At 46.9% G+C, this 19,684-nt stretch overlaps 2 protein-coding genes across 2 annotated transcripts; both read left to right on the top strand.

The window, feature by feature from the left end:
* Positions 1-4,701: 4,701 nt before the first annotated feature.
* On the top strand, positions 4,702-9,385 carry LOC105097866 (C-C motif chemokine 4). Its single transcript, XM_010990502.3, is given in 6 exon segments — positions 4,702-4,919; positions 5,118-5,199; positions 5,705-5,877; positions 8,082-8,132; positions 8,600-8,711; positions 9,117-9,385. Coding segments are annotated over 4 exon segments (444 nt in total). The 5' UTR covers positions 4,702-4,919; positions 5,118-5,199; positions 5,705-5,783; the 3' UTR covers positions 9,304-9,385.
* Positions 9,386-16,148: 6,763 nt separating this feature from the next.
* CCL14 (C-C motif chemokine ligand 14) lies at positions 16,149-18,996 on the top strand. Its single transcript, XM_010990503.3, has 3 exons — positions 16,149-16,399; positions 18,214-18,328; positions 18,770-18,996. Exons 1-3 carry the CDS (start codon positions 16,309-16,311, stop codon positions 18,855-18,857), a joined length of 294 nt encoding a protein of 97 aa, XP_010988805.1. The 5' UTR covers positions 16,149-16,308; the 3' UTR covers positions 18,858-18,996.
* Positions 18,997-19,684: the final 688 nt, after the last annotated feature.

Consider the following 19,684-nt stretch of genomic DNA (forward strand, 5'->3'; position numbering starts at 1 on the left):
GTAAAAGAGGAAGGAGTACTTCCTAACTCATTCTAGTAAATCAGCAACATTACCCCAATCTAGAAATGTGTTTCCGCAAAAAAACTTGTACATGGCTGTTCACAGCAGCACTATTCATAATACCCACAAATTATGAAACAACCCAAATATCTATCAAGTGATGAACGGATAAACAATATGAGCGATAGCCACACAAAGGAATAGTATTCAGCCTTAAAAAGGAATGAAGTATTGATCCATGTTACAACGTGGATGAACCTTGAAAACAGTATGTAAATGAAAAGAGACACAAAAGGCAACATATAGCATAATTCTGTTTATCTTTGCAGCATCCGCTGTAGGAAAACCCATAGAGACAGAATGCACACTAGTGGTTGCCCAGGGTGGGGTAGGGGAGACTGAGAGTGACTGTTCACTGGGTATAGGGAACCCTTTTGGGGATGACAAAAATCTTCTGGAACTAGATGGAGGTGATGGTTACACAAATTGTGAAGATACTAAATGCCACTAAATTGCACACGTTAAAATGATTAACGGTTAATATTACGTTATGTGAGTTTTACCTCAATAACAACAACAAAAGGCAGTAAGCCTCCTCTTGAATGAGGAACTGTTACTTTTGCTTTCAGCAAACTCACAAAGATTAGGCAATCTTCATTGCCCAAAGAGGAAATTATCAATTAGCTTTTACGTAACAAATCATGCTAAAATTTAGTCGATTAAAACAGGCATTAACAAACTACCACAGCACACCTATTAAAATGCCCAAAATCTGGAACAATTGCATTATCAAATGCTGGCAAGGGTGTGGAACAACAGAAACTCCCATTCATAGCTGGTGGGAATACAAAATGGTACAACCACTTTGAAAAACAATTTGAAGTTTTCTTACAAAATGAAACATATTCTTACCATACGATCCAGCAATCACACTTCTTGGTATTTACCTGAAGGAGCTGAAAACTTATGTCCACACAAACACCAGCACACAGATGTTTATAGTAGCTTTATTCATAATTGCCAAAACTGGGAAGCAACCAAAATGTCCTTCAGCAGGTGAATGGGTAAATAAACTGTGGTACAACAGACAACGGAATATTCAGCTCTAAAGTAAGTGAGCTATCAAACCATGAAAAGACAAGGAGTCTTAACAGCATATTACCAAGTGAAAGCAGCCAATGTGAAAACGACATTCTGGAAAAGGCAAAACTATGGACACAGTAAAAAAGATCAGTGGTTGCCAGGAGATGGGGGCCTTGGGGGAGGTAGGGGAGGTAGGGGAGGTAACTGGGCAGAGCAAGGAGTATTTTCAGGGCAGTGAAAGTATTCTGTTTGATACCATAATGATGGATTCACGTAACCATACATTTGTCCAAACCCTTGGAATGCGCTGCACCCAAGAGTGAACTATAATGTAAACTATGGTCTTTGGGTGGTTATGATGTGTCAGTGTAGGTTCCCCAGTTGTGACAAATGTACCACTCTGGTGGGGGATATTGATCATGGGGGAGGCTGTGCATTTTGGGGGTCAGGAGTATAAGGGAAATCTCTATACCCCCTATACTTGTCCCCTTAGTTTTGCTATGAATCTAAAACTGCTTTTAAAAAAAGAACTCTTAATTAAAACATTTTTTAAAATTTTTAAGTGGCAGCATTTATTATTTCTCATAGGTCTATATGTTGGATGGATGGGTCTCCTGGTCTGAGGCAACTCAGCTGGGGTTCGATGGTCCAGGATGACCTCTCAGCTGGGACAGCTCTCCACATGGTCGCTCAGCCTTCAAGAGGCTACCATGGGCTGGTACACATTAACAGTATAAAGGTTCCCAGCAGAAAAATAGCACAAGTCTCAATGTGCCGGCCCTTTTCAAGTCTCTGTATCACATTTTCTACTGTCTCATCTGCCAAAGTGGGCCACACAGCCAAGACCAGGGCCAGTATGGGGAGGATTCCCAAGTGCATGCATATGGCGGGGCGGGGGGATTCCTGCAGCCATTTTTGTAAATAATCTACCAAAGGAAGGGAGAAGTCAAATATTTAAACCAAGACCTAATCTTTGAGAGCAGAGCTAGAGTTAGGAGAAGTGCTTGGGACAAAATGGAAACCCGTTTATTGGACTCGGCATCACCCAGACACACAGCAGACAGTCAGAAGGTATCTGAGGGACCCAACCATCTGTGACCTTGTGACCACAGAGCAGTTTCAGTTCCACTTTATAGAACAGATTTCCCTCTTCAGGAGGCCCTCTAAGGAGGGCCCAGGCCCGGTCGTACAGACGTTGGGAAACACAAGATGAGTTGGTAGGATCCGTGGTTCCCCTTACTCCTCAAAGGAAAGGCTCTCCCATGTGCAGTAGTGAGGCCATTTAAGATCATGCACAAGGATGGAAGAGGCACACAGATTATTCCCCAAAACTGATATTTATGGCTAAGGACATGGAGGAGGTGGTGTAGCCCAGGGAGTCACTTCGCCAGCCACCCTGTCCCTGTGGGTCCTGGTCAGGCCTGCCCTAACATTTCCAGGACCCGGGGCAAGAATGCATAAGGAGTTTGAAACTTATCAATGAGCAAATAAACACATTTAAAAGTACAACTAATTGCTTAACATTGCAACAGTGTGAAACTATTGCATACACAGCCCTAACTTGGGAGTCCACCACCACAGACTGGAACACAAAAGCAAGCAAAAAATAATGAACACCAAGCCCTGCAGGGGAACCACATTTGTTCTGCAAGGACGGTTGGCAGTCGTGCTATCTGAGAAGATAGATTTTGGTAAGTTAATTGGCTTATCGTTTCTCTTACCTAAAGGCTTCTGCTGTTCAAATCTCCCCTGCCATTCGAGGAGTGTCTGCCCCCAGTATTGGCAGTGGTAACCCATAAACCTTCACAGCTTTGGGATTCAGGTGTTTCCTTTCAAAGACAAAGGGCAGGAGAGGTAGGGAGGCATTTTCCCTTAAGGCACAAGCTGCATCTGTCACAAAAGTGGATGTTCAGCATTGCAGGTCATGCCGGGCTGGCCCTGAGTACCACATCCCAAGAGACAGAGGTGCCTTTGTGTTCTCTGATGAATTTGTTTAGTGTGTGTTGGCCATATGAAGGATGCTCCAAAGCATGGGGTCCAGGCAGAGTCCCTCCTGCCTGGGTCTTAAAGTAGTCCCTGTCCCTGGACTTTGAAAGGCGGGATGTGTCAGACACGAGACACCTGCTGTCTGCCACCCGGAGCAGCAGTCCCAGGACGGCGACCGACTGCGTGGTTTGTGTCAGGGTTGCCACGAAGGACATGACTTCACAGGCACTGGATGGAACACTTAACTCACACAGAGAAAAGACAGAGCAAGATCAGCTTCAACAGTGAGTGTTGGTGCCCCCACAGCAGCGGGTACCATCCTGCGGCTGACTCAGGGCAGTGATCTGCACGAATCCCTCCTGGGCTGCAAGTGAGGGGCGCCGTTCCCTCCCTGCCAGGAACGGATAGAGTCATGGGGGTGTCACACATGCTTAAGCAAAACGAAGGAGCACCCACTGAGTCCAGAACAAAGATATCCCCACACAAGGCAATAAGCCCAGCACGGACAGACGGGCTCTTTACCTCTTGGTCAGGAAGTGCTCCAACCCCAAGGCCACTCTTTTGTGGCTGCCAAGGAGTTGAAAGACCCACGTGCACCAGAATGCCTTTCCCAGCGGCATGTGCAGCTGGCCTCACAGAGAACTAGGACGCTACCTCGCCTTTGCTTGGGACGGCCACCTGAGCTCCTCCTTACTCACCACACAGCCACCAGAGGAGGCCAGACACCACAGATGGCTTCATCTGGAAACTCAAGGACCAGCACCCAATGCAGGGAGGAACCACAACTTGAGGCCTCTCTCCTCAGAAGGGACCTGTGCTTGGAACACTGTCCTGAGATGTCACGACCTGCTCAGGATGCAGACACACCGCACATGCCCTGATGAGAAAGGAGGGAGGGGGAGTCAAAAGGCACAGCAGGAAATTCCCATAGACTCAGTGTGGATCTGACAAAGAAAACGGGCTACCCCAAGGAGGGGACATCTTAGCTCAAATATGCTGACCCTGTAACAGTGCAGGTTAGCTCAGCTTTTGCTACACAAACACATTATGCAAGCCTAGATCATGGGACGTGGTAAGAGCCGCGCTTGCAGGCAGAGATGACAGGGCACTTGGTATTTCCGTAAGGGAAGAAGCTGGAGGGTGTGCCGGGCGGTATGATGAAATAATTATAGGAAGCGCTTTGTGTAGCAAACACCTCGGCTCAGAGCGCAGTCCCGGAGCATCGTAAGTGCTCAAGAAGCACTGGCCATGGTTACCAGTAGCCCCGGAGACCACTGAGGCTGGAGCAGCTCACGCAGAGCACAGCCGCTCCCTCGATTATGCCGAGCCGAGTAATGAATAGGGCTGCTATGATTCTTCAGTACCACCAGTGATGCTTGGTGGGGTGGGGGAGGGAAAAGTAATGAAAGACCTAGGGAGTACACAAAAAAACCCACTCACAAAATGTTTGCTATACCGGGGAGGTCCCGAAAAACCCGCATATTGTGAAATCGGACATTGGTTCCTTCATTCTTTCATTTGCTGAACAAGCATGCGTGTGGTATCGTGTCAGTCACCTCTGTGCCCCACTGCCATTCCATCGGCCCTGTCCTTTACTCCGGCCACCACTACAGCAACCAGCCCTGCACAGGCTTTGTCCAGCCCCACGTAGGTGTAATGCGGCGGCACCACACCGTGCCGTCAGGCTTACCCCTCTTTTCCTGTATCAGGGACTCTGACGCTGAGACAGAGGATGCCTGCAGGATCCTGCTCGGTCCTCAGGCTTGTGCACCCGGAGCTACTGGACAAGTACTTGCCACTACAGGGGCTTGGAAGCCAATGGGGAGCACCCACAGCAAAGGAGAAAGTCGGTGAGTATATGGAGAGAATGACTTGTGCCCTGGAAGTCAGCCGGCCTCTGCCCTCGGCCACAACGATGATAGGACTCGAAAACAGAAAGCAAACAGGGGCCAGATCACATAGGGGCTTGTAGGTTATTAGAACGATTGGGCCTTACACTGGTGGGTTTTAAACAGGATTGACTTGGTCTGATCTATTTTTTTTAACAGGATCACTCTGGCTGCAATGTCGATGGAAAAGGGGCAGGAGCGGAGTAAGGAGCCAAATTGGGAAGCTTTGGCAATAATCCTGGTGAGAGATAAGGGTGGCTTGGAGCAGGTGAAGGGAGTAGAAGTGGTGAGAAATAAGATTCTGGACACAATTTTGAAAGTGGAGCCAACGGTGTTTGTTCATGGATTGGATGTCGGGGTGAAGCAGAGAGAGGAGTCGAGGGTCAAGACTGCATGTGCGGAGTCACATGAGCGGGTTCACATGTTAGAGCATTCCCATCAGTGGTCACGCCGAAAACAGGGTGTTTGCTCACATGAATGGGGTTAACTCCTGAGGAAAGAATTCTGATTAGAGGGTTAAACGAACCTCCTAGAGGAAGGATCCTTCGTAAAAGAGTCACTCTCTTTGCCCGTATTCATTAGGCAGTTGGGAAAGCCTCAGGTCATCCTTGCCCTCTACTTCCTCTTGCCTTCCCAGCCTCGTTCCTTTTTTTTAGAAATAGCGTGTTGTCTATTTTACAGCCAGAGGACAGCATTCTGACCTCTGTCCTGTGACTTCCTGGTTCTCCTCTTCTTATAAATACCAGAGCAGAGCTGGGGTCCCAGAGAGGCAGAGAGCAGGGCACCCAGGAGACCTTGGGCCAGCACTGCCTGCGCACCGGGAAGATGAAGACCTCCGTGGTGGTCCTCTCCTTCCTCCTCATCCTTGCTGCCCACGCCGCTGCTGGTGACTTGACCAAGCTTTCTCACAGGTTGTCAGGTTGGTGGTAACTCACAATGTGGGGAGGAGACAACAGAGGGCACTTTTGTTCCCAACATAGATGGGTCACTTGTTTAAAAGCAGCCTTAGTAGGTACCGACCTCTCTCTGCAGCCTTTGGTCCCAGGGGAAAACTGTACACAGGTGACTGGTCCCACCTGGGGAAACAATTCTCTCCCTTTTCATGGTCAGAATTATCTGATTCTTTCTCTTAGCTGACAGAGGACCATTATGGGCTAAATAAAGAGAATTGTAGTAAAATTCTAAATTTGTAGAAAGAAGCATAGAAGTCTATGATGTTAGAACCATTATATACCATCTAGTGTAAAAGTCTCATTTTGGAGATAAAATTGAACAAGCCTGGCAAGTGGCTCGCCCAAGTCTACCTAATCATTCTATTTATTTAACAAATAAATATCTAGTACTTCCCATGTGCAAGCAGGCACTGTTCTAAGTGTCTTATAGATATGAATGCATTGGATCCTCCCATCAACGGTGTGGGGTAGACTGTCAGTGACTCATATGGTTTTGTTTATTATTATTGTTAATATTATTATTATTATTACTACTATTATTATTATTCTCATTTTACAAATGAGAAAACTGAGGCATAGAAACTCTAGGTCACCTGCCCAAGATCACACAGCCATAAGTATTAGTAGAGTTAGGATCCAAGCTAGTTAGGAAGCTGTTAACAGAAAGACAACGCCTTTTAAGACTTTATTTTGCAAGCCCCATACACATCATATCAAGTATATTGACATGTATGCAGATGCCTCGTTTAATATAATTCATACATAACCATGTAAGAAATGAGCTAAAAGTTTCGTTATGTTTGCCTAATTAGTGTAATAGGGGTCCACGATCCTTTTTCCAAAACTTTGTGGCAAGTTGTATTTTAGAATGCAGAATTTTTCAGGTTCTAAAAAGGTAATACAGTATGGTCCAGCAATTCCACTTCTGGATATACCCAAAAGAACTGAACGCAGGTACATGAGGAGGTATCTGTATGACCATGCTAATAGCAGCATGATTTATAAACGCCAAAAAGGTGGAAGCAACTCAAGTGTCCACTGACAAATGAATGGATTGAAAAACAGGGTATAGACATACAGTGGAATATTATTCAGCCTTCAAAAATAAGAAACTCTGACACATGGTATAACATAGGTGAGCCTTGAAGACATTATGATAAGTGAGATACACCAGTCACAAAAGGACAAACGGTATGATTCCACTCATATGAGGTAGTTAAAGTAGCTATATTCAAAGGCAGAAAGTAGAATGGCAGTGGCCCAGGGGTTGGGGGTGGGGTGGGGGGCAGGAAATGGGAAGTTATTGTTTAATGGGTATAGACTCTTAGTTTTGCAAGATGAACAGAATTCCATGGAAGGATTGTGCTGAGTTGCACAATATGTAAATGTATTTAATGCTACTGCAATGTACACTTAAAAGTGATTAAGCAGGGAGGGTGTAGCTCAGTGCTAAGCATGCACTAGGTCCTGGGTTCAATCCCCATGACCTCTATTTAAATCAATCAATCAATCAATCAATCAATCAAACAAACCCTAATTACCTCCTTCGTCAAAAATTTTTTTTCTAATTTTTAAAAAAGCGATTAAAGTTGTAAACTTTATATTACATACATTTGATCACATTCTAAAAAAAAATAAAAGTTTTAAAATGGTAACACCTCCCTGGACATTCCTTAACATCCCTGGCAGAGTCTGGGAAGCACACTTTGCCAAACACAGTAATATTTCTGCAGCAAACACATGCAAATATTTATACTAATGGAATAAATAAAGCCTACAAATAACCTCACTCTACTTTGGGTGGCATTGTGCCACCAAATCAGTCAGTGAAATTTGTTCTGTTTCCAGAGTCCTGCGGATTTCAGAAATGTGTAGAAACCACTGTGGACTACATCGCATTATGTAGCTGTTCAACTGATTTATTCGTGATGGATTCGCAGTTTGCTTTTTCTATTTAGAGTTGATAGAGTATTTTCATGTCTCAAACTTTTTCAAAAATTCTCTGAAAAGTCTCAGGGCCCTGATGGAGAAGATGGGCCTGGAGGCAGGCCTGGTCCAGTGGTCCGGCATCACTGCCTCCCTAGCAGGGGATGGGGCTGAGGAGTAAGATAGATGGAGATGCTGCTTCCCAGCCATTTCTCTTCCCTCCTCGACTGTTTCCCCCAAACAGACCTGCTGTCGACACAGGATCATCATTATCACATACAATCTCATGGACAAGGTTTGTTATGGTATATATTTAAAAACAGCCAGCAGGTTCATATCTGCTCAGTGGCTTCAATCCACCTTGTTTACGGGGCCTGGGGAGACAGGGAGGGTCCTAAGGCCAGTGAACACGTCCAAGGAAGTTGAGGATGGGTCCTGGGTCCATACGTGGCCTCTATTCCAGCTGGCTATCCCGAGAGTTGTCCTTGGGGTGGGGGGGGCTTCTCTCTGATGCCTCCTGCGGGCCTCAGACCCTTCCTCTTCTTGGAGAAATGGTCCTGCCTGTTGTGGCCCTGCCTGGGTGCCCTCAGACACCCAGCTCAACCCTGGGGAAAGTGAAGCAGGGAGACACCAGCAAGTGCTGGCCGAGAAGGAAGACATCCCTCTCGAGTCCCGCACCTTCTCACCCTTCCTAGTACTTTGGAGGAAAGGATCTAGTTTTCCTCAAACTCAGTCCTTAAGTAACCCTTTCTCTTACTGCAGGCTTTCACCGTCCCACTGACTGCTGCCTCTCCTACGCCTCACGAAATATCCGATGTGTGTTCATGAAAGATTATTCAATAACGACCAGTGGGTGCTCCCGGCCTGGTGTCATGTAAGTGCCAGGCTGACCGACCATGCCTTGCGGGGAGGGGTGGGCACCTGATGAATAGATGTCCCCAAAAGTCCTATCCTCTGGATCCTGCCAGGTCAGCAGAGGCTTGCGTCCTCATTAGGATCCCGTAGGGCATCGGGGACATGATGTTCCCAGTGAAGAAGGAAGCCTGGGAAGGAAGGAGACAGTAGGAGCAAGGCTGCCCAAGGAAACTCCACAACTCACTAAGGGAGTCTCAGAGGCTGAGGGAGGGTCTGAGAGGAGCTGCTCTGAGCCCTTGCAGCAAAGAAACAAAAGAACAGGCTGGGCTGAGTGGGGAATCCGAGAGGCAGGGAGGGTGGTGCTCCCCATCCCCCCTTGCTGACCCCTCCTCTGTTTGTAACCTCTCTCCCTCTTGCTTCCCAGCTTCAAAACCAAGAGAGGGCAGAGTGTCTGTGCCGACCCCAGTAAGGAGGATGTTCGGAAATGCATGGCGAGTCTGAAGCTGGACTCCGTGATATAGAACCTGGAAAGACTACTGCTTGAGAAGGAGCCAGCCACCTCACCTCCATCTCTCTTGCCTCGACCACCTCCTAGAAATTTCCTGGCCTGAATTATTTTTAAAAAGCACCCATTACTGTTCTGTTCTGGTTACATAAGTAATACATTAATAAAGAGTAACCAATTTAACTTTACTTCAACTTTAAGAGGAAAAAGAATCTTTAGCAATGCCAAATTTCAGATCTGTGGGTTTTTTTTTTCCCAAAACAAGACATTATAGTGTAATTTTTTTAAAAGCTAAAAATATGACATTCAACTATAGATTGACTATGCGTCAAAAATGTATTCAACCCATTAATGAAGGAACCATTAAACTGAATGAATATCACCTGAGGAACAGAGGTTTATCTAGATAATTGGGAATGACATTCTGAAATGTTTAACTGAGAGGAGAACAAATTAGTATCCTATAGGACAATAAACCTGTAACTTTGGGGATTATCTTTTCTACTAGACAAAAATCACTTGCATCTGTGCTTAACAAAAATTTACAAGTCAACATGTGATTTCACAAAGTCTGGGACCTGGTCAATAATAAACAGAGTATCAGTTAGAACATGCCTACAGATTTCAGGAATCCTGGAGCAGGCCTTTCAGACAATGTTCCAAAATGACATTGAAAGGCCTGCATTCATCCTTTTCCCTTATTTTTATGCTTTAGATTTTCTTCTTAATAGATATAACTTCCTAAAAGATCATCTTCGTTAAAGTTAAAGGACATTAGAAAAATATTTAAAACTGGAGCCAATATCCATCTTACATTCATATCTACTAAAGCATATGCATTTATATTTATAATTAGGAAATCTTGGCCAACTGTCTCATAAAATTTGGGAAAAAAAGGACTGAATTCTAAACAACAAGTTTTTGTCATTCAAAAAAATGTTTAAGATTTTTCTGGGCCAAGATGGCAGAGTAGAAAGACCCTGAGCTCACTTCCTCTCATGAGCACAGAAAAATCATCAATGAAAAAAAAAAAAAAAGGAACCTACCAGAAAAGATCTACAACAGAAGACAGCAACAAAGAATCACAATGAGTTGGGCAGGAGGCAGACTGGCGATACAGCCAAGTCCCTTACTCTCTGGTGGGTGACCCACAAACCGGAGAATAATTACATTGCAGAGTTTCTCCCAAAGGAGTGAGAGGTCTGAGCTCCACTCCTGAGCCCAGGGGTCCTGCATCGGGAAGACAAGCCCCCAGAGAATTTGGCTTTGAAGGCCAGCAGGGCTTAATCTGGGCAGTCCCAGAGGACAGCGGGAAATAGAGACTCCACTCTTAAAGGGCACACAGAAAATGTCACATGCTCCGGGACCCAGGGCAAAAGCAGTAATTTGATAGAAGCCTGGGTCAGACCCACCTGCACATCTTGGAGAGTCTCCCAGAGAGGCAAAAGGCAACTGCATCTCACCCTGGGGACACAGACACTGGTAGCAGCTATTCTTGGGGCCTCCTTCTACCACTCGGATGGACACTGGTGCTGGTGGGCACATTGTGGGATCCCCCCTCTAGCTTACTAGCCCCAGGATCCAGACTTGCCCTGGCCCAACAGCTTGTGAATGCCTCAGGCCAAGCAACCAACTGAGTGGGAACACAGCCCCACCTTCAGCAGACAGGCTGCCTTAAGACCCCCTGAGCCCACAACCACCTCTGGCACAGCCCCGTCCACCAGAAGGCCCAGAACCCAGCTCCACCCAGCAGTGGGCAGGCAGCAGCCCCAGGGTCCCCACAGCCCTGGCCCTGCCCTCCAGGAAGCCTACTTTAGCCTCTGGACCAGCCTCACCCACCAGGGTGCAGACACCAGCCTGCGGAACCAGCCTGCCCACCAGCAGGCCAGACCCTACCTTGCTCTCTTCTTGTCTTTGACCAGAAGTTACCCAGGGCCCAGCCCAATTCTCTCTGTCCCGTGGTCCCCTCTGGAGGTTCCCACAGCAGATACCTTTCTTCATTTATGCTTGTAGCTTTATCCTGGGGCAAACCTCATAACCGACTGTCCTGAAGTGGGGACTGGCAAGGTCCTAGCTTGTTCTTTGGACCCAAGCTTTGTCTCCCAGCACCTCCTGACTCTGATCTTTGGGTGACCCAGGGTCGTGATGGGAAAATGTTTTCTTAATGATCTTCTCCATCACCTACATGAGGATACAAGTTTCTTCAGTCGCCTTGGGTTTTGCCACCAAAATGACAAATGTCCTTTATATAGAACAGAAATTTCTCACCTGTGATCAGCTGCTGTTGTCTTTTCTGATTCCCTACTGCTACTATAAGTTTTTTTAATGAATGTTTTGTTTTCATACTTACTCAGTCATTTCAATGGGATTTGGGGGAGGTGAAAGAGGCAAACACAGATGCTCAGGGTTCTGGCCCGGATTTTGACCCGCTTATGGTCTTTCCTGTTGTTTCTTCACTTATGGTGGCAATAGCAGCTTTTGGCTCTTCTGCTGAGATTTTGTTTCAGACACTTGAAGATCTCAAAGAGTTGTTGCATGAAAGCAGGGCTAGACCCACGGGCAATGTGTATGGTTTCACTGGGTTGTCCGGCTGCTCGAGCTATTAGCCCAGGAGAATGAAATGGTGAGCCCAGGCCACTGAGCCATGTAGCTGGCAGAGGGCCAGGTGTCTCCTGGTCAAGGCTTTGGGCACAACAGCAGCTGAACAGAAACGAGGGATGGAAACGGCGCCTTTCCCTTCTGACCAGGCATCTGGAAAATCACAGCAGTTCTTTGAGCTCTTTGAGGAGACAATGGTGTGTCATGTCAGGTCAATTGCATAATACTCAAAACACTCTCTTTTCCCAGTTCCTCAAAAACAGCGTGTTCCTTTTTTGCTTCCTTGCTTTCTGCGGTGCCTCTGCCAGAAATGCCCCTCCTCCCAGCCTTCCCGGCAAAACTCAACCCACCCTGCAAGATTCGGTTTAGATGCCACCATAAAACCTTTCCTCACTATGCTGGACGAAGCATCCCGTCCCTTTCTCTGGACTCCTGAAAGAGATCATGGCTGCATGATTACTTTATGTTATCCGTTGTGAGAGACATTAGGGAAAACTTGAGAACAGAAACGAGACTCCTGCCCATCCATGTGTAAGAGAAGAGGACACAGTGACTTCCATAATACTGGGAATATTAATTCAGGAACTAGTTTCTGAACTTCTATGACATGTCAAGCCCTCTTCTAGGCACTGGGGAAAAGTACGGTGAGTAGGACAAAACACCATCTTGCATGAGCTTTCTGTGCTATTCAGCTATCATTAGCCCCCCTTGTTCAATGACTTATTCAATGACTTTAATAAAATTCCATTAACAAAGTAAAAAAAAAAAAGGAATATTCCAGTGTATAGAGAAGACTGAAAATAGGAATATGACATCTGTGTTCAAGAATCATATCTGATTTGACACAAGATTGTAAAATGATTATAAATCAATAAAAAATGTTAAAAAAAAGAATCATATCTGAATCCTCACTAAATCTCTAAATTATTACACCACACTGCATTAAAATGATGAGGCAGTTTGTCAAGGGGACAGCCAGGCTGCGACTCGGGCCTCCCCAGGCCCCAGTCAGGCAGCCCAAGGGCTGAAGAGACCAACATATTATAAGCACAGCAGTTAGGATGCTGTGCTATAGATCAAGGCTTCGGAAACTTCAGCATGGACAAGAATCACCTGGAGGGCTTGTTAAAACACAGATTGCTAGGTCCCATCCCCAGAAATTCTGACTCAGTAGGACTCGCTGGGGCCAAAGAACCAGCATTTCCTCCCAGTTCCCAGGTAATGAGGGTGCTGGAGTGTGGAGTGGAAATCTGAAGAGAACTCTCAGTCTCAACTTTGTAACTTCAGCTGTTTGCAACTTTTGCAGAAAGCATATATTCCTTTAGTAACCAGAAAATAATGTCAAAGAATTGGGGGAGAAGGGGAGAGTCTTCATTGTCTTTTCAACAACAAACAAACAATGGGCTGGCTGACTTGTGTTACTTCTTGATTTTTTTTTTTCATGATGCAACTTATCAAAGCTGCTTAATTACAAAAGAAATATACAAGTGGGAAAAGTTTAAACATGGCTAAATGAGTCTGATGACCAGTTTTGAATTTTTAAAAGTAAAAAATCTTAGAAGTTATTTGAAATAGCTAGAAAAAAAGTGTGCTGAAGAGCTGTAAAAAAAAAAATTATCCGTATCTTTCCTCTTCTACTTTTAGAACCACAGACATTATTTTAAAAGTAATACGGCTTAGCCCCTTTTGTCTTGGTGTGGGCCAGGGCTGGGGCAGAGGGCATGACCCACTTGGTTAAGGCCAGTGGAGGTAGAAGATTTGTTACCTAGAGAGGACATGGCAAAGAAGTAAACAATGAGGGTCCTACACACACTTCCCATGTTATTCAATTTTTTTTAAATCAAAGAATATGTGCTGCTTTGAGAAACTTTTTTTTTTTTTTTAGTATTCTTTTGGTTTCTTTTTTAGGGGAAGGGGTAATTATATTTATTTATCTACTTACTTATTTTAATGGAGGTTCTGGGGACTACACCCGGGACCTCGTGCATGCTAAGTGCACACTCTGCCACTGAGCTATACCCTCCCCGTTGAAAAACATTTTTAACATTTTTTACAGGCACCGCATACTCATCCACAGACAACAAGAGAGCCTTTAACATCTCTGATTATATTGCTGCCAAATTCCATTCATCCCTCTGCACTGCAATTTTCAATTACTTTTTTGAGTCCCTCTTTGAGCGGTGAGTCATCTGAGGTCAGGGTCATCTTCATTCCCACCTCCAAGCCTAGCCCAGTACCTGGCATGTGCTATTATGGCAAGGAAGTAATATGGTCACTAGACCCATTCTCTCTGCCTCCTGGGCACACACAGATAATCTTTATCTTCCATGCCTTTGTCATTAAGTTGGAGCCAAGTGACTTCATTTCGGCCATGGGGTGTAAGTGAAAGTAATTTATACCATTTCCAGAAATGGGCCATAAAAACCTGCCAATCCTCTGCTTCTCCCCTTGGGTAGCAAATTTGGAGGTCTCTTGTTGGAAATGGTGGCACCACGAGAGAGGAGAAGGCTTGGTCCCTGACTGGGTGACTTTCCCAACACACACCCGCCCTCATCTCACTGCTGACCACGCTGGACTGTGACATGAGCAAGAAATAAACCTCCATTTAATTACTCTCCTGAGAGTTAGGGGTTGTTTATTATAACAATGAGCATATCTAATTTAGGTAGGAACTCAATAACTGCTTGAAAAATAAAGAACTTTCCTGTAAAGATCTTCCTGTAAAGATCTTGGCAGGTCGGCTAGTCTCCACAAAAACAAAGTCATCACTGTTTCTTCCCAACTCATACTCTTCCCAGAAACAGCTTGTTTCCTTAGATTGTCCCTAATGACAGTTCTTAATACTGGACTGGAGGAGTTTAAATAGTTTTGTTATCGACAACAAATACAGAAAATTTCGAATAAATGACTGTCTCAGCACCTAAGCATGAAAATTCAGCTACTTCCTGTGAAATACACGTACTTAGACCAGCCCAATTTATGTATTCATCCTTCTTCTAAAACATATTTAGAAATCACCTGCTCTGTGCTAGGCCTGCCCTGCCCTAGTGTGTGGAGGTGAGAAGATGTAAACAGCCTTCTAACCACGAGAGCAAGCAGAATGTTGCAAGTCCCCTCAAGAAAGCCACAGTCAAGGCCCCTGGGCTGAGAGTCTGCAGAGGTGGATCTTTCCTGCAACCAAATCATTCTGCGAACATGAGCAAGCCTCTGGCCCTTCCTGAGCCCAATTCCTCCTCCGTAAATGACCAGTTTAGATGAATCTAAGGATGGCAAACACACAGCATGCAAACTGCACCTTCACAGAAAGCACATGTCACTCACGTGATGCACAGACATCCAACCTGGAGCTCCAGTCCACCACTAATCAATGAGACCCACTCGCCATCCCCAAACTAGGCATTTTCTAGGTTCCCATAGAGCTTCTCTGTAATGAAGGTCAGAAACCAGGAGAAGGTTCCCAAAGGGATTCACTACCTGAGCTCAGATAGGTAAGGCTTTGTAGAGAAGCCAGGGCATTTTTAGAGACAGCTTTGTGCACATGTTTCTTCTCCACAGCGTAGTGGTTAAGAGCATAGACTTGAGGGGAGGGTGTAGCTCAGTGGTAGAGTGTGGGCTTAGCATGTACGAGGTCCCAAGTTCAATCCCCAGTACCTCCATTTAAAAATAAATAAAAATAAACCTAGTTACCTGCCCCTCTAAAAAGAACTCAGACTTGGGAGCCAGACTGCCTGAGTTGGAGCCCTAAGTCTACTTGTCAATGGTCAGAGCTTGGGCGAGTTCTGTCTGCTCTCTGTGCCTCAGTTTCCTCAACCGCTATGAAGATTACAAGGGCTAACATTCACGAAGCATTTGGGACAGTGGCCAGTGTGTATTAAAGCAACCATCACTGTATAAGACCTGTTAAATAAAGTATCCACTGAGCATCATGGCACGTTCACCGCAGGGGTCAGCAGGGGGATGGGGATGAGGCTGGGAGGCAAAGGTTCTGCTGAAGAGCTTAAGTGAAGACTTCCTAGACCTGATATGGGGGCCTCCAGACCTCATCCTATTACCCCAAATCCTCTCTGATCTCCAGATGAACAGATCCTGAATCTCCAGCCCCCATCGGCCTTGTTCTAAGACCTGGAACAGGAACTGGGCACAGGACACATCCCAGCCTTGAGATCTTCTGCTAAGTCTGAGACAGTGTCCCTGAGCCCCTGTGCCCATGGTCTTTCTACGACTAAGAGCTAACCTCGAAGGGTTAAACTCATTCCCACTGGGGATGGAGGACAATTTCCTCCCTGAAATCTTGGCTCCCCATACTTCCTTCACTCCACCCTCAACCAAAATTGCTGAGGATATGAAATCGCTGAGAAATCCACTGCTTTCTACTTCCCTTTGGCATCTTAGTTCCCTTATACTAAAAAACATTTTGCCTCGATGAACATTTCTCAAAACATTCTCAGCCCAGGAGGTTCAGAAGCCCCTACCAGGCCAGCTCTCTCCCTGCAGCGGCTCCCTGCACCAGAAGATGAAGGCTTCCATGGCAACCGTCTCCTGCCTCCTCCTCCTCCTCCTCCTCCTTCCCATCGCCCTGCGGTCTGAGGCTGAATTCTCTCCACGTGAGTGCAACACCTCATCTTCTAACCTGGTCCCTGTAATGAATCAGGAGTAGGGTTGCTGGGAATACAGGAGGAGTGCTCTAGGGAGGTCTGGTGTCTTGTTAGACTGGTTCCATCCTCACCCTGCCCAGGACCAGTCCCCTTCCCTCCAAGGCCATGCAGTGAGGCCAGCCTCTCTCTTCACTCACTCAATTCATCTCTCTTTGCCATTAAGCAAAAGACTGGCCCACCCCATTTGGGGTCATTAACCCTAGGGAGACTGGGGAGAAGTATCTGGAGCCCCTAAAGGCCATATTGTCCATTTATCTCCTGGGATTTGGACCCAGGCTGCTTGCGGGGTCCACCTAACCCCATGAGTGCAGCATCGCCTGGTTACGCAGTTGGGGAGTGGGGGGGAAGCAACAGTTCGGGGGTCCTGCCTAGGCCACCTTTTCTCAGCTTATTTCTTAGAATGAGCTGCCTTTACAACCAAGAATATTCCCACCCTGCAACTTGGCCTCATTTCCTTTCCAGAAACTGAAGGGAAACAGAAGGCTGCTGAAATAAATCTAGCCTCAAGTTTGATCTGCCTCTGAAAAGTCAGCCCAGAGGAATGCAGTGGGAGTGGCTCCCTGGGGACCAGGGGATTCTTTATTCCATTCTTTAGGGAGTGAGGATGCTGCCGGGAATGGTGCTGGATAACAGGACCCCTCCCTTTTCACCCAAGCACCTGGCCACCCTCAGTGATCCCTGAAGCCATCCCTGTGCACATTTCTGTCCAGGGGGGCCACATAACTTGCACACCCCCACTGTACCTCATAACTGCAGGGCCTTTAATCTGAAATGCCCTTCCCCCTACCCCCATAAGTCAATCTAAGTGTGACTTTGCTGTTACCCCCTTGTACCTCTGACAAAAGCCATGAAATTTCAGAATCAAAAAATAACTGAAAAATCCAGTGTGATTAAAAAAAATGTTTTAGGGGTGGGGTATAGCTCAGTGGTAAAACATGTGCTTAGTATGTATGAGGTCCTTGGTTCAATATCCAGTACCTCCTTTAAAAAAAAAAAATGTTTTAACCAGGAAACTTTTTCTTCCAGCAAAATCTTACACGGGAGGCTCAATATGTAAAATGGGGAAAAAAAAAAAAAGGTGGATGGGGTCCTTTACACACGACTGCACTCTCAAGTGCATCCGTGCCTCCAGAAAGCTCCATATAAAACCCACCGACCCAGTCCAACAGCCTCACTGACAGATGAGGATACAGAGGGCAATTGGGGCGACGGGCACAAAGCCAGCAGAGGCAAGGTGGGGTTAGAACAGGGTGCCCCGGCTCCCTGGCCGTCGTCCTTGGGGCTTGGTGTGGATATCCCACCCTCTTTGCAGGGCATGCGTTCAGTGGGGACATGGGCGAAATGGGGGCACTGGAAGGGGCAGGGTCTGCATTCCCAAATGGTAAGTGTCCCAACCCCTATTGGGATTTCTTCCCGATATCCCTCCTCTTGAAGCATCTCTGCCAGCTGCCCCCAGGGATGGTGTGTGCTCACTGAGAATATCCAGGCTTGACTGCTCTTCCATCTGGGGTTGAAAGTCATTAGCCAGTCCTAGGAGGGGATGGAGAATGGAAGCAGGGTGATCGCTGATGAGGAGAGGAGCCAGGGGAATAGTTTCAAAGGGAGCCCAGAGGACTGAGTTTCCCTGTAGCTCTGCCTCTGAATTCTGGGGGGCTGTCCCCTCCTTCTTTCCCTCCTCTACCCCTTGGGGTTGCAAAGGCAGCCGGGGGGGGGTTGTCTTTAACAGGGGCCGATCTCAGCTTCCCTCCATGCCTTCTTCCCAGGATCACCTTACCACCCCGCCGAGTGCTGCTTCACCTACGTGACCCGTGCAATCCCACGTTGGCGGATTTTAGGCTATTATGAGTCCAGCAGCCAGTGCGTCAACCCTGGAATTGTGTAGGTGGCACCCATACCCTGCACTGGGGGAGGGCAGCCTGCAGGGCCTTGGGGCCGGGTGAACTGGGAACCGGGACTCCCCAGGGGGCTTCTCTGGTGTGTCAACACAGGGAGAGGCAGCCAAGGGGCAACCTGGGGGCTTCTGGCCTATCCGGGGCCCGCTGGGGCCAGGAGGAAGCTGGCCTCACCGATGGGGAAGGGTAGAGGAGGGGAACAGGAGGCAGGAGGGCACTAGTGGGGACACCGAGACTAGGTGGGTCTAGGGGCCCTGAGGGGCTCAAGGGCTTGTCTCAGAAAGGATGCTGGCCCCAGGCTGCCTCTAACAAAGGAAGGAGAACCAATCTAGGTCCCATGAGGAATTTGTAAGGAAGGAAAGACTGACACTGGCTTCCTGGCTGCTGGACCCTCAGTTTGTAATCCTTCTCCCTTCTTGTGCCACAGCTTCATCACCAAAAAGGGCCATGTCATCTGTGCCAACCCCAGAGATGACTGGGTCCAGGACTACATCCAGGAGCTGGAGAAGATCTGAGTGACCCAGATGTAATGGAGAAGGACCCTGCTCAGAACCTTAAAGAGAAGGGACTGAACACCCACCCCTACTCCCAACTCAGCCCCAGCTACCTCCCAGGAGCTGCCCTACCTTGAATTAAAGACCATTCATGCCCTTCCCTGCCCTCATTCATTTGTACTGAATTTCCATTGGCAATGAACTGAGCACACTGGTGAGCCCGGCCCGGGGTGGCACCCTCAGCTTCAAGCCTCACTCTGCAGAAATTTGGCCAGAACATGGTGCAAAAGATGGGCCAGGCCTGTGATGGAGGTTGTGGGAAGCTGAGCAGAAAGTGAGAAAGATCACCTTACAAAATAAGAACCACAATAATATCAGACGCCATTTGTTGTATCCCAAGCGCGCTGCTAAGCAGTCCGTGTGCATTATCTTACTCAAGTTTCACAAATGTAAAGCTAAGAATTATCGTCTGATTTTGCAGGTAAATCTTCATAAAGGCCTCTCCATAGCAGTCAAACTCCATAGTCTTTTTCTGTGTTGGTCCCAAGGCCTTTTTCTTTGTTCCCTCCTGGCTGGGATAGGAGTGATTCATGGTTGTATTTTATCCAATTCTTCCCCATCCACTTATGTTGTACTATATTGTTTTACTCATTTTTGTGTCCTACATAAGGCATAGCAAAAAATGTGGCCCACACCAAGTGCTCAGGAATCAGATGGATGGATAGGTGGATGATGCATGGGTGGGTGGGTGGGTGGATGGATGGGTGGGTGAATGGATGGATCAATGGGTGGATGGGTGAGTGGATGGATGAATGGATGGGTGGATGGGTGAGTGGATGGGTGAATGG

The sequence above is a fragment of the Camelus dromedarius genome, chromosome 16, assembly GCF_036321535.1.
Source record: "Camelus dromedarius isolate mCamDro1 chromosome 16, mCamDro1.pat, whole genome shotgun sequence".
Classification (NCBI taxonomy): Eukaryota; Metazoa; Chordata; class Mammalia; order Artiodactyla; family Camelidae; genus Camelus; species Camelus dromedarius.

Coding starts and splice junctions, on each gene's coding strand:
- CCL14 (XM_010990503.3), top strand. CDS start 16,309: ATGAAGGCTTCCATGGCAACCGTCTCCTGCCTCCTCCTCCTCCTCCTC. Junction 16,400..18,213: donor TGAGGCTGAATTCTCTCCAC/GTGAGTGCAACA, acceptor CCTTCTTCCCAG/GATCACCTTACCACCCCGCC. Junction 18,329..18,769: donor TGCGTCAACCCTGGAATTGT/GTAGGTGGCACC, acceptor CTTGTGCCACAG/CTTCATCACCAAAAAGGGCC.